Genomic DNA, 13,778 nt, shown 5'->3' on the forward strand with positions numbered 1-13,778 from the left:
TTTTTGGTTAAACTGGGCCTTTGTTGCTGCTGAGGTTTTTCTCTAGTTTTGGTGATGGACGCTACTGACTAGTTGAGGTACATGGATGTCTCATTGCAGTACTGGCTCTTGTTTCAAGCTCTAGGGTGTTCAGGGTTCAGTAACTGCAGCATGTGGGCTCAGTAGTTTTGGCTCCCAGGCAAGAGCTCAATAGCTGTGGCACACGAGCTCAGTTGCTCCACGGCGTGTGGGATCTCCCCAGATCAGGGATTGAACCTATGTCTCTTCCGTTGGCTTTCGGATTCTTTACCACTGAGGCACCATGGAAGCCCTGAAAGAGGTTTTAAAGTTTTACTTTTGCCAAAAGCCTTCCTATAAAACATATAAGGAAAAGATACCTGAACATAACTAAGCTTATATACGCTTACCAAATGATAAACTGTTTGGATTATTTTTGATCACCACACTCACCATAATATGACTGTTTTTTGAATTGTATAAGAGCTTAAATAATTTTTAAAATGAGATCACTCAAATCTGTGGCATGGAGTGAGAGTTTCTACTAAGCCGCGTTGGCTCATACAGAATTGTCTGAACTCGACAGGACGTGTGCCCCAATAAATGTTCTCCTAGCTCTGCTGTTTTAGAATGAATGTAGTGAAAATTTTATAATTGGAAAAAAAAAGAAACCTGCTTATAATTGCTTTTTGTTTTCTACTTCAGGTTGCAGACAGTAGGTTGCATGCCTCCGCCTGTGTCTTCTGCGGTGATATTAACCAAGGCAGTTGGTGGAAACGAGGTGAGTCATGGGGCTAGCTTTTTCAAACATACGTGGGTGCTATCCTTTTATTTTATATTTTATTTTATGACAAAGGACTCATCACAGAAAATGCATAACTATAGCAGCTTATGAAAGAAGTGGGTAGATTCATGTGTTAGAAAGAGGCTAAAATTGACAATAATGAGTGGAATTCAGGATTTCAAGGAGAAGAGCAAGGGAGGTGAATGAGACAGATAGGTCGTGATTTTTCTATTTCAGTGAGCAATGAGGAGACAGAGGACAAAGAATCCAAGCCAAGGGGCTTTTACATCCAAGACTCGTGAACTGAGGACACGCGCTATGGCCATTCCTCAGCTCTTAAAAATATTTAGGGCAAACTACGGTCATGGAAAAAGGGTCAGTAAAAGTTTAATGGCAGGTGAAGATGGTATTAAACAAGGAGAAATGACGCCAGGTGTTTAAGATGAGTTCAGAGAAATTATCCTGGGGAACCGTAGCCAAAGAGGAGTGCTTATGTATCGGGATGGCAGTAGTCCCGTGTGGGAGCTGCTTATAGGTAGTTCTTCTTGGCTGAGAGGCCCTGCGACTTTGTACCAAGGGACTCTGCTTTGTAGTCGCTTATTTCTCCTGATATCTTATCATTCAGAAAAGAATACAAATTTAAACATTTTTTAATTAATTCATGTATTTTTGGCTGTGCTGGGTCTCTGGTGCTGCGTGGACTTGCTCTAGTTGCAGCGAGCCGGGGCAGTTCTCTGGTTGTGGTGCTGGGACTTCTGGTTGCCGTGGCTTCTTTTATTGCAGAGCACGGGCTCTGAGCACCTGGGCTTCAGTAGTTGCAGCGCAGGGCTCAGTAGTTACGGCTTTCGGGCCCTACAGCTTGCGGTCAGGAGTCGTGGCACACAGACTTAGTTGCCCTGCAGCACGCGGGATCCTCCCAGCCCAGGGATTGAACCTGTGTCCCGTGCGTTGGCAGGTGGATTCTTAACCACTCGACCGTCAGGGTAGTCCAAGAAAAGAATACTTTTGAATGAGGCAGGATAAATGTAATTTTAATTGGGGGATAATTGCTTTGCAATATTGTGTTGTTTTCTGTCATATATAGGCATGAGTCAGCCATAGGTATACATATATCCCCTCCCTCTTGAATCTCTCTTACCTCCCACGCTCATTGTGATTTTTATTTAATTTGTGTTACCCAGTGACTAATAATGGTGAGCATTTTTATCTTTCCATGTGCTTATTTGTTATCTGTGTCTTCTTTTGGGAGATTCTACTAAAATTTTGCTTTTTACAAAATTGAGTGTTTTGCTTTCTTATTGATGAGCTTTGAGAATTCTATATTCTGGATACAAGACCTTCATTATATATATATATATATATATATATATGCTTTGTAAATGTTTTTTTCCCAGTCTGGTTTGTCTTTCATTTATTGAGTTGACCAAAAAGTTCATTTGGGTTTTTCCGTAATGTATTTTGAAGGCACAGGATATGCTGATGGATTTGGATGTCGGGTGTGAGAGAAAGGGTCGAGAGTGACTTCAAGGTTTTGACTGAGCAGCTGGAAGGATGGAGTTTGCTGACGTGGAGAAGAGTGCTGTGTGGCAGCAGAAATGTGGGGTTGTTTAGTCTGGGTAGCCACAGTATACTGTGATAACTAAGAACTGCAAAATCTCAGTTAAGCATAAAGGGTTATTTCATGCTAATGGTACCTGTCCCATGTGGGTCAGTGGGAAGATCTTTGCCATTACTAAGGAAACCTGGTTAGTGGAGGCTTATGTTTTGAAGGTACATCATCTGGATGGAGCACAAAGCATTTTAGGTGTGCCATAACAGAGATAGAGAGATTCAGTTCAGTTCAGTTCAGTCACTCAGTCTTGTCCGACTCTTTGTGACCCCATGAATCGCAGCACACCAGGCCTCCCTGTCCATCACCAACTCCCAGAGTTCACCCAAACTCATGTGCATCAAGTCAGTGATGCCATCCAGCCATCTCATCCTCTGTTGTCCCCTTCTCCTCCTGCCCGTAATCCCTCCCAGCTTCAGGGTCTTCTCCAATGAGCTTAGAGAATCACAAATAGACTTTGTATTTTTCAGTTGGAAGTGATATGTGGTGCTTCTGCTCACATTACATTGGCCAGAACAAGTCGTGTGGCCTTACCATATTCCTGTGCCCTCAAGGAGAGGACAACTGGATTGATGAACACTTGTAATGTCAGCCATATGGTAAACATGGAGAACTGGTTGTTGTTGTTGTTGTTGTTGTTGTTGTTTTGGTATGTTGAGATGCCTATTACATATCCAGCTGAAGATGTCAGTGAGCAATTATAGACACAAGGGTTGACAGTTGAGAGACTGGCCTAAACCTGGAGATGTAAATTAGGGCATCATCAATGAATAAATGATATTTAAAGCCAAGATTGTGTATGAGATTCTGTAGACAGGAAAGAGCAAAGGTTCAAGGATGGAGCCTGGGGACCCTCCAACATTAAGAGGTTAAGGCAATGAGGAATAACCAGCAAAGGCAACAGTGAGAGTATAATTAATGAGACTGAAGGAAAAACAAGAGAGCATGGTGTCCAGGAAGCCAGGTGAAGAAGGGGTTTGAAGGAGGAGGATGTGAAGAGTGGTGTCAGCTTCTGACACCAGTGCTTCCCAGATGGTGCTTGTGGTAAAAAACCTGTCTGCCAGTGCAGGAGACTTAAGGGACTTGGGTTCGATCCCTGGGTAGGGAAGATCCCCTGGAGGAGGGCATGGCAATCCACTGTAGTATGCTTGCCTGGAGAACCCATAGGCAGAGAAACCTGGTGTGGTACAGTCTATAGGGTCCCAAAGAACTGGACATGACTGAAGCGGCTTAACATGTATGCATGTCAGATTCCGCTGATGGGAGTTGTGTAAGTGAATTCTGAGAATTTACCGTGAAATTAAGCTATGCAGAAGTTACTGTTAATCTTTAACAGGCTGGTTTTGGTAGAAGGCAGGGGCAAAAGCTTGTTTGGAGTAGGCTTAAGGAAAACAGGAAGAGAAGAATTAGAGACAAGAAGTATAGACTGTGGTTATGATGTACTTTGTGATAAAAAGGAATAGAGAAATGGGGCTATTTTTAGAGAGAGGTGTGTGGTCAAGATTTACTCTTTCAGAAAGGACAGCATTTTCTATCATGATGGGAGCTGTACAGTGGAGAGAGAGCTGTGGGTTTAAGAGAGAGTGCTGGAGCAGTTTATTTGATCAAGTGAGAGAGAGTGATGTTGGGTTATATGAGCTTCAGTTAGGAACTTAGACCATTTATTCGTAATAACAGGAGGGAAGACAGAGTGCGTGGCTATAGACCTGTGTAAGTGAGTTGAGGGGGACACTTGGAAGTTTTATTCTGATGCCTTTTATTTTTTTGTTGCACGTGAGAATGAGGGTGGGGTAAATGCTACTCATGTTTCAGATGAGAGGAGAAAAGGTGGACTTGCCATGCAGATGAGAGTGAGTTACCTGGAGAGGATGCCAGTGTTGCCAGGTAGCACCAAGGACCGGCTGAGATCAAGCCCTGCCTTTAAAGTGAAGCCAGGCATCGTGGATGTGTGTTTTCTCTCAGTGTAGGAATGAAATTGGCAGATAACTAGATTTAACCAACATCTCATTATGCCAAGAGATTCTTTCAGTTGCCACATAATTAGTGAGGTAGGGAAGTTACGAAAGTCTTGGATTAGCGCCTGCTATGATTATCTATCTACTGCCTTGAAAGAATTTGAGGAAAGGGTTAATTTGTTTAACAGTGTCATTTATCTCTTTCTAATGTGATTCCCTTAAAAACCTTTTCTTTCTCAAATGACTTTTGGCAGAAGTTCAAAGATCACTCATTTTCTTGACATCAACATATGGCATTTGAACGTGTATCTACATGTTCATTCCCCAGTAGATAATTAAATTATTTACATTAATGTTGCATTTTAGTAATACTGAATTTATGTACATCTTCTTTGTCTTCTAACATTATTGGTCTAGTTCTTTAATGTTTATTATGCAGTTTCATGATTATCAGGAATTTTTGAAGTCCTGGAGAGTGAGACATAATTGTTCACAAATATTGAACACTGAGCTTCGGAAAAGAAGCTTGCAAAGTCCAGTTTGGTCATATCTTCTGATATGAAGTGAATAGACTCTTTTATTTTTATATGAAATTATGGGAGAAAATGATCTGCAAAAAGATATTAGATAATTTTAAGTTTTAAGCCGTTCTAAAATTAATTGAAGAAAGTAAGGAAATCCACTAGACTATTCAGGTATGATCTAAATCACATCCCTTACGATTATACAATGGAAGTGACAAACAGATTCAAGGCATTAGGTCTGATAGACAGAGTGCCTGAAGAACTATGGACAGAGGTTCGTGACATTGTACAGGAGACTATGCTCAAGAACATCCCCAAGAAAAAGAAAGGCAAAAAGGCAAAATGGTTGTCTGGCGAGGCCTTACAAATACCTGTGAAAACAAGAAAAGTGAAAGGCAAAGGAGAGAAGGAAAGATATACTCTTTGAATGCAGAGTTCCAAAGACTAGCAAGGAGAGCGAAGAAAGCCTTCCTCGGTGATCAATGCAAAGAAATAGAGGAAAACAATAGAATGGGAAAGACTAGAGATCTCTTCAAGAAAACTAGAGATACCAAGAGAACATTTCATGCAAAGATGGGCACAATAAAGGACAGAAATGGTATGGACCTAACAGAAGCAGAAGATATTAAGAAGAGGTGGCAAGAATACACAGAAGCATTATACAAAAAAGATCTTCATGACCCAGATAACCATGATGGTGTGATCACTCGCCTAGAGCCAGACATCCTTGAATGTGAAGTCAAGCGCACCTTAGGAAGCATCACTACGTACAAAGCTAATGGGGGTGATGGAATTCCAGTTGAGCTATTTCAAATCCTAAAAGATGATGCTGTGAAAGTGCTGCACTCAATATGCCAGCAAATTTGGAAAAGTCAGTTTTCATTTCAGTCCCAAAAAAAGCCAATGCCAAAGAATGCTCAAACTACCGCATAATCACACTCATCTCACACGCTAGTAAAGTAATGCTCAAAATTCTCCAAGCCAGGCTTCAACAGTACATGAACTGTGAACTTCCAGGTGTTCAAGCTGGATCTAGAAAAGGCAGAGGAACCAGAGATCAACTTGCCAACATCTGTTGGATCATAGAAAAAGCAAGAGAGTTTCAGAAAAACATCTGTTTCTGCTTTATTGCCTACGCCAAAGCCTTTGACTATGTGGATCACAACAAACTGTGGACAATTCTTCAAGAGATCGGGATAGCAGACTACCTGATCTGTCTCCTGAGAAATCTGTATGCAGGTCAAGAAACAACAGTTAGAACCGGACGTGGAACAACAGACTGGTTCCAAATTGGGAAAGGAGTACATCACAGCTTAATATTGTCACCTTGCTTATTTAACTTATATGCAGAGTACATCATGAGAAATGCTGGGCTGGATAAAGCACAAGCTGGAATCAAGATTGCTGGGAGAAATATCAATAACTTCAGATATGCAGATGACACCACCCTCATGGCAGAAAGCAAAGAGGAACTAAAGAACCTCTTCGTGAAAGTGAAAGAGGAGAGTGAAAAAGTTGGCTTAAAGCTCAACATTCAGAAAACTAAGGTCATGGCACCTGGTCCCATCACTTCATGGCAAATAGATGGGGAAACAATGGCAACAGTGACAGACTTTATTTTTCTAGGCTCCAAAATCACTGCAGATGGTAACTGCAGCCATGAAATTAAAAGACGCTTACTCCTTGGAAGAAAAGCTATGACCAACCTAGACAGCATATTAAAAAGCAGAGACATTACTTTGCCAACAAAGGTGCATCTAGTCAAAGCTCTGGTTTTTCTAGTAGTCATGTATGGATGTGAGAATTGGACTGTGAAGAAAGCTGAGCACCGAAGAATTGATGCTTTTGAACTGTGGTGTTGGAGAAGACTCTTGAGAGTTCCTTGGACTGCAAGGAGATCCAACCAGTCCATCCTAAAGGAAATCAGTCCTGAATGTTCATTGGAAAGACTGATATTGAAGCTGAAGCTCCAATACTGTGGCCACCTGATGAGACGAACTGACTCAATGGAAAAGACCCTGATGCTGGAAAAGATTGAAGGCAGGAGGAGAAGGGGACGACAGAGGATGAGATGGTTGGATGACATCACTGATTTGATGGACATGAGTTTGAGTGAGCTCCGGGAGTTGGTGATGGACAGGGAGGCCTGGTGTGCTGCATTCCTGGTATCACAAAGAGTTGGACACGACTGAGTGACTGAAGTGAACTGAACTGAACTGAAAATACTGTTATAAGGTAACTGAGGGTAGGCTATTGTTGAAATAGATGTAAGGGAGGCTTACTCTTTTGTACTGTATATTAGTAAAATCTTACCTAAGAATAGAAGGAGAAATTTTTGGTGCCTGTACATGAAAAGAGTAAAAAGTTGAGTCCAGTGTCGTGTGCCACTAGGTGAAGATTTCGATTCTATTCTCTGTGATTGTCTGCTCTGCCTTGTACACAGCAGCTCTGTATCCACACCAGTACATGTCCTGGGTACATTTCCATGTTGCCGTGTTCTTTTCAACTGACCATCCTTTGCCGTGTTTGTACATGGAAGAAAACATTTTTCCTTCTAGATCCTGTTATTTCTTGACATTGACTTTATGATCTCACATACTTATATATACATCTTTAATACTTATATTTAGCATATGCTCTCGTGGGTTAAAACGTGTCACTGTGTGGCCTATTTCTATTTAATGCTTTGGGGGATGTATGCAGATACAGTAGTGTCATTTGAAATGATTCTGTTCATTTATTTTGTAAAGTTGTTATATAATTTAGGAGGAATTTTTTTCTGTTACTTATATACCTCTCATTGTAAATGCCTTTTCCATAAGATTGGTGGTTATAGAAAAGGTTTTGTCATGAGTTGAAAGTTATTGCATCCCTTAAACTCACCTCTTGTCCTTTGGTGAGAATAGCCTTATTACTTTTTGGTAAAATTAAAGAACAATTTCTGTTTTGATAACTTACATTGTTGTTGTTTCAGCGAGCCAACTATAATCATTCCAGTGGCCGTGGGCACTCGGCGTGTGTGCAGAGCAGTGCGTGCAGGCTAGAACGCCAGCATGCCCTTGAAGTGTTAGAGGGAGACTGTTTAAGGGTGTAGCTGACTGAGAGTCTCATTTTGTGGCTTTTAAATTTTAAATTACTTTCATTTAAATATTAGAAACTTGGTTAGCTTCTTTTTTGTGATTGTAATTTATTCATTCCGGTGTTTGAAATGTGATTTTTCAAACTCCAGAGTAGTAGGGTATGCGGTTCACATGGTCTGATTGGTGGTGATGGTGATTATGTGTGTGTATGTATGTGTGTGCATGAAGTTTTAGTTCCTTTTTTGAATAATAGAGAAAGTGATGACTTGGTGAACCCTATTTTCATTGTCAGGTATAAAAAAGAAGATAGATCAAAATGTTCTCTCTTCTATTCTAACTTGTGAGACATAGGATAAACACATTTTCTTTACATGGTTTTTTTCGCTCCAAAAGCCTTACATAGGTTTTAAGCCTTATAAGATTTGCTAAGAGAATCATTGCACTCAAATTCGAGTAACTTCTACCTTTTAGTAACTACCACAGGGATTTCTTAAAGTTTCTTTAAAAAAAACAAAACTGGAAAATAATTTCCTGAGTTTGGAAAGTATTATGTGGTTTTCATATTGTTGTTACAGAAGTATTTTTATTTCATTTGACACTTATACTGTTGTTTAATGAAAAAGCAAGAGGGGTAAGTGTTTGGGAAAAGATACACTGTTTTTTTACCTTGATATTCATGTTTTTGCAAGCTGAAGAAGGGAAGGATTCAGCTAAAAGCCATTCCTCAAAATATGAAATAAATATGAGGTCTTAATTCCAGAGTAAATTTCCAAAGCTGCATAACTTTGTAAAATTGTGTGAGTTTGGGTGATGAACCAAGTAGGAGAGAAATATAATCAGGGATTTCTTCCCTCAAATATTTGAAGGAAAAAGGAAATGAAAAGCATTATAAATTGTAGACAAATCAGAGCAAGTTAGGAAGAAATTTCTAGGCATATCTGAGAGTAATATTTTATGTTAAATACTTTGTTGTCTGTGTTAAGGCTAAACCTGATCATTTGAACCATGAAAATAAGACACCATCACCACTAAAGCAGTATATTAATTATAGGCATGTTATTTATGTTGGTTTATTTTTTTGTTTGTCTTTCAAAGTGAATTCTGTAGATCACCCACATCTGCATTACCTGGGGTGATTAGGAAAAAAAAAATCCCTTATCTCCACTTTAGACCTGTTGAATTAAAATGTGTAGTCGATAGGCCTCAGGATTTTCATCCTTCTTCTTTCTTTCCTTTATTAAAATTATGAAATAGCATACCTACAGAAGGTACATAAAACATAAATACAGTCTAAGGCATAATAATAAACACCTCTGTGCCCACCATTCAGCTTTAGAAATAGGATATGATAGTCAGCAGTAGTTCAGCACCCTCTTCATCTAGGCAGTGCCTTCTACCATAGGGAGTCAAAAAGGGGACTAAGATTTGGGGCCTGCCTTCCAGAAAGCTTTCATGGAGTGTGATGTTACACTATTCAAAACCTCTATTTCATGGTATAAACCTCAAAAAAAATAGGCAAAACAGACTAGAATGGCTTTACATTGTCCCATATCATTAAAATCATTGTTTTTCTTCTTTAGTTTAAAAAAGTTCCAAGAGGTACCCCAAATGAGTTCAGCCTCCTTCAGCTGTGTGGGGCAGCCTGCAGTTCCATTTGGGATCTGGACTGTGTTTGTTCCTGTAGGCATTTAGGGTATCTGCTTGTTTAGTTAAGAGGGTGTGCTTCTTTTACTATAAATAGATTTAGCTGACATTTTTGTTGTATTTTAGTTAGCAGGCTGAAGGATTTTAGAACCCTTTGATAGTCATACAGAATTCTAAGTACATTTTAAAGAAAAGTTTTGATTTCAGGTATGGTACAAAGGTGACAAGTTGAAAGTGTGTGTGTGTGTGCGTGTGCGTGTGTGTGCGTGTGCGTGTGTGTGCGTGTGCGTGTGTATGTGTATGCACGCACGCACGTGTGCTTAATTTCAGCAATAGGGTTATTGCCCAAATCTCTTCAAAGAAAACTGAAGAGTGTCTCCTGAGCAAAGAAAATTATTGCATGTGGTGAACTCTTTAAGTCATTGACGAAGGTCATGGTAGTCTGAGTGTATTTAAAAAAGGTTTTCTATCTGCTTGGAAAGCAAATGAAGCACTCATTATGAACTTAAAAATTATAGCTCTGAGAAGATTTTTGCTAGAGGTGAAAGATCAAGATCATCACAGCCCAAACGGAGCCGGAAAGTTCAATTTCTGGCTGATCAGCAAGGCATGAAACATTTCAGGGTTATTTTGCATTATCAGTGGGGAGTTGATCTTGCTAATCCAATGCATGAAGATAAGATTCACTGAAACATTTATAAAGGCATTTAGAGTAGATCTGATCAGCAGAGAGAAGACTTGAAGTGAGAAGGAAATCTGATCTGCCAGTCACTGTCTTAGCTTCAGCTGCCACTGGGCTTTGGTGTGCCTTGCCTTTCTCTTCTGTGAAATGGACTTGATCACTGCCTTTGCTGGGCTTCCCACATAGCACTAGTGGTAAAGAACTTGCCTGCTACTGCAGGAGGCAGAGGAGACGCAGGTTCAATCCCTGGGTCGAGAAAATCCCCTGGAGGAGGACATGGCAACCCACTCCGGTATTCTTGCCTAGAGAATCCCATGAACAGAGGAGCCTGGAAGATGAGAGATTGCAGAGTGGGACACAACTGAAGCGGCTTAGTACACACACACTGCCTTTGCTTGGAGTGAGAGTTTAATGGTTTTCTGGAGCAATCTTGTACAGCCTGAAAATGGCTGTCAATGTTGAGCACTCTAGCAAGCTGGCCTGTTTGTACTTTCTATGCTCCAGCCATTTTTGAGGGCTCCAGAATCACTGCAGATGGTGACTGCAGCCACGAAACTAAAAGACCCTTACTCATTGCAAGAAAAGTTATGACCAACCTAGACAGCATATTAAAAAGCAGAGACGTTACTTTGCCAGTAAAGGTCCATCTAGTTAAGGCTATGTTTTTTCCAATAGTCAAGTATGGATATGAGATTGGAACTATAAAAAAGCTGAGTGCTGAAGAAGTGATGCTTTTGAACTGTGGTGTTGGAGAAGACTCTTGAGAGTCCCTTGGACTGCAAGGAGATCCAACCAGTCCATCCTAAAGGAAATCAGTCCTGAGTATTCATTAGAAGGACTGATGTTGAAGCTGCAACTCCAATACTTTGGCCACCTGATGCGACAAACTGACTCAATGGAAAAGGCCCTGATGCTGGGAAAGATTGAAGGTGGGAGGAGAAGGGGACGACAGAGGATGAGATGGTTGGATCGCATTACTGACTCAATGGACATGAGTTTGAGTAAGCTCCGGGAGTTGGTGATGGACAGAGAAGCCTGGCGTGCTGCAGTCCATGGCGTCACAAAGAGTCAGAAAAGACTGAGAAACTGAACTGAACTAAGCTAAACACTCCAGCCTCCTAGGCTCTCTCGGAAGTGGTAACAGTGTTCCCTCTTTGACAGATGAAAGAACAGAAGTCATAGCAGCAAGGAATTCCATGTCCATGTGCATCTTCAATTTCTACCTTTTATCTTTAGTCTCATTTTCTGGATTGGGTTAGCATTCTTACGAGCCCTTGAATGAGTTAACTGTGTTTGTTTGAAGCTGCTATACAACTGGCTTGAAACATATCCAGATTTCCCAAGATTCTTTGTGTAACTTAGAATTCCTTCATTTCTTTATGCCTCAAATTAGAATTCCTCATACCTTAATGCCTCTCGAATTGTCTTCCTTTTGTACCACTCTAACCAAATGAGTCCTCTTAATGGTTGGCTGTGGAATCTGTTCACCAAATGCAGGGGCCAGTTCTCGGTTCTCACCCTCCGTGACCTGACGGCAGCCTGTGACCCCGTGGCTACTTGCCTCCAACTTCCTTTTCCTTCCCTGACCCTCTTCTCTCCTCATTCTGCTCCTACATCTCTCATCTCTCCTTTTCCTATCTAGCTCCTCTCCCATATGAATGGGAGACTCTACCAGGGACTTGATCTTGAAACTCCCTGTTCCACATCGCTAGAGTCCTGTTTCTGACTCTTTCTATAGATGAAGTCATTTGACCTCCAGCTTTGGGTCCTGCTCTGCCTCGGATCCAAGGACCAGTCCTGATCTTGGGTAAGAAGTATTTTAAACAACACCAGCTGGACGTGCTGAGGCTCAGCATCACCACCTGTGTGGACCTTTTAGCCAAGGATACACTTGCCAGGCAATCAGAGCAGGTGTTTGATTCCCCTTTTTGCTGCTGCTCACCTAGTGGTGCTCACCAGGTAAGCCCTGGACCTCTCTGAGCCTTGGTTTTCTCATTTGAGGAGCAATAGTATTTGCATCCTTATTTCATACGTTTCCTTACAAGGATCTCATGAAATCATATGCAGAAGTACTTACAAGTTGTAAGGGAATGTATCAAGCAGGCATCAGCATTATCCTCATTGTAGAGTTTTGTCACTGATGAAATCACCTAGTTTAGAGAGTCATTATCATTGCTTCTTCAAAGTTTGCTCCAAGTTCATTCATTTACTCTATTCTTTTTTCTTCTGAACTTTTTATGTTTTATTGGGGTATAGCCACTTAACAGTGTTGTGATAGTTTCAGCTGAACAGTGAAGGGACTCAGCCATACATATACTTGTATCCATTCTGTCCCAAACCCACCTCCCATCCAGGCTGCCACATAACATTGAGCGGAGTTCCATGTGCTACACAATAGGTCTTTCTATCCACTTCAAATATAGCTGTGTGTATATGACCATCGCAAACTCCCTAACTGTTCCTTCCCTCCTGGCAGCCTTCAGTTTGTTTTCTAAGTCTGTGCGTGTTTTTTTGTTTTGTAAATAAGTTCATTGTGTCGTTTCTTTTCAGATTCCACATATAAGGGGTGTCATGTGATATTTCTCCTCTGTCTGATTTTTCACTCACTATGACACTCTCTAGGCCCACCATGTTGCTGCCAGCGGCATTCTTCCTTTCTTTTTAATGGCTGACTAATATTCTCTTGTATATTTTTACCACATCTTCTTCATCCATTCTTCTATCAGTGGACGTTTAGGTTGCTTCCGTGTCTTGGCTGTTGTAAACAGTGCTGCAATGAACATCAGGGTGAATGTATCCTTTCAGATCATGTCCTTTTTTTTTTTTTTTTCCTGGATACATGCCCACGAGTAGGATTGCAGGGTCATCTGGTAGCTCTAGTTTTCTTTTCTTAAGGAACCTCCATACTGTTCTCCATCGTGGCTGTAACAGCTTGCATTCCTGCCAACAGTGTAGGAGGGTTCCCTTCTCTGTACATCCTTTCCAGCATTTATTGTTTGTAGATCTTTTGATGATATCTATTCTGGCCGGTGTAAGGTGATACCTTATTGTAGTTTTGATTTACATTTTTCTAATCATTAGTGGCGCTGGAAATCTTTTCCTGTGTCTGTTGGCCATCTGTATGCATTCATTTACTCTATTCATTAATCACTCAAAATATATGTTGAATGCTTGTTATAGCTTCCTACATTATGGTACCTTCATATAATTTTCAGTTGAGTAAGTAATATAAAACATAAACCATAAAGTACAACATGAAGATGGGATTTAAATAAATTTACAAGATGGTGGATTTTTAAATAAATGTAACAAACTGGGTAATTCCAGTTTGTTAGTTTGTGTCTTAGGTTCTTAACACTTTTGTATAAATATTTCGTACTATAATATGGAATATTCATTTTAGATATCCAAGATTACTCCCTCTGGGAATTAAAGGGCACAGGAAGTCAAATTAGTTATGGAAAGATTGCTTTGGGAATTTAGAACCAGATAAAGGGGATTGA

At 40.6% G+C, this 13,778-nt stretch overlaps 1 protein-coding gene across 16 annotated transcripts in view; it reads left to right on the forward strand.

The window, feature by feature from the left end:
• Window positions 1-13,778, forward strand: part of SLC10A7 (solute carrier family 10 member 7) — a 307,346-nt gene that overhangs the window by 25,227 nt on the left and 268,341 nt on the right. For all 16 annotated transcript variants that reach the window (XR_006056628.2, XR_003585504.3, XM_042234294.2 and 13 more), the window contains one exon: window positions 703-778. Coding sequence is in view for 14 of the 16 variants with exons in the window: in XM_042234294.2 (XP_042090228.1) it covers window positions 703-778 (76 nt within the window). In the remaining 2 variants the exon portion in view is untranslated. The remainder of the gene's footprint in view (window positions 1-702; window positions 779-13,778) is intronic.

Source organism: Ovis aries, chromosome 17, assembly GCF_016772045.2.
Source record: "Ovis aries strain OAR_USU_Benz2616 breed Rambouillet chromosome 17, ARS-UI_Ramb_v3.0, whole genome shotgun sequence".
Lineage (NCBI taxonomy): Eukaryota > Metazoa > Chordata > Mammalia > Artiodactyla > Bovidae > Ovis > Ovis aries.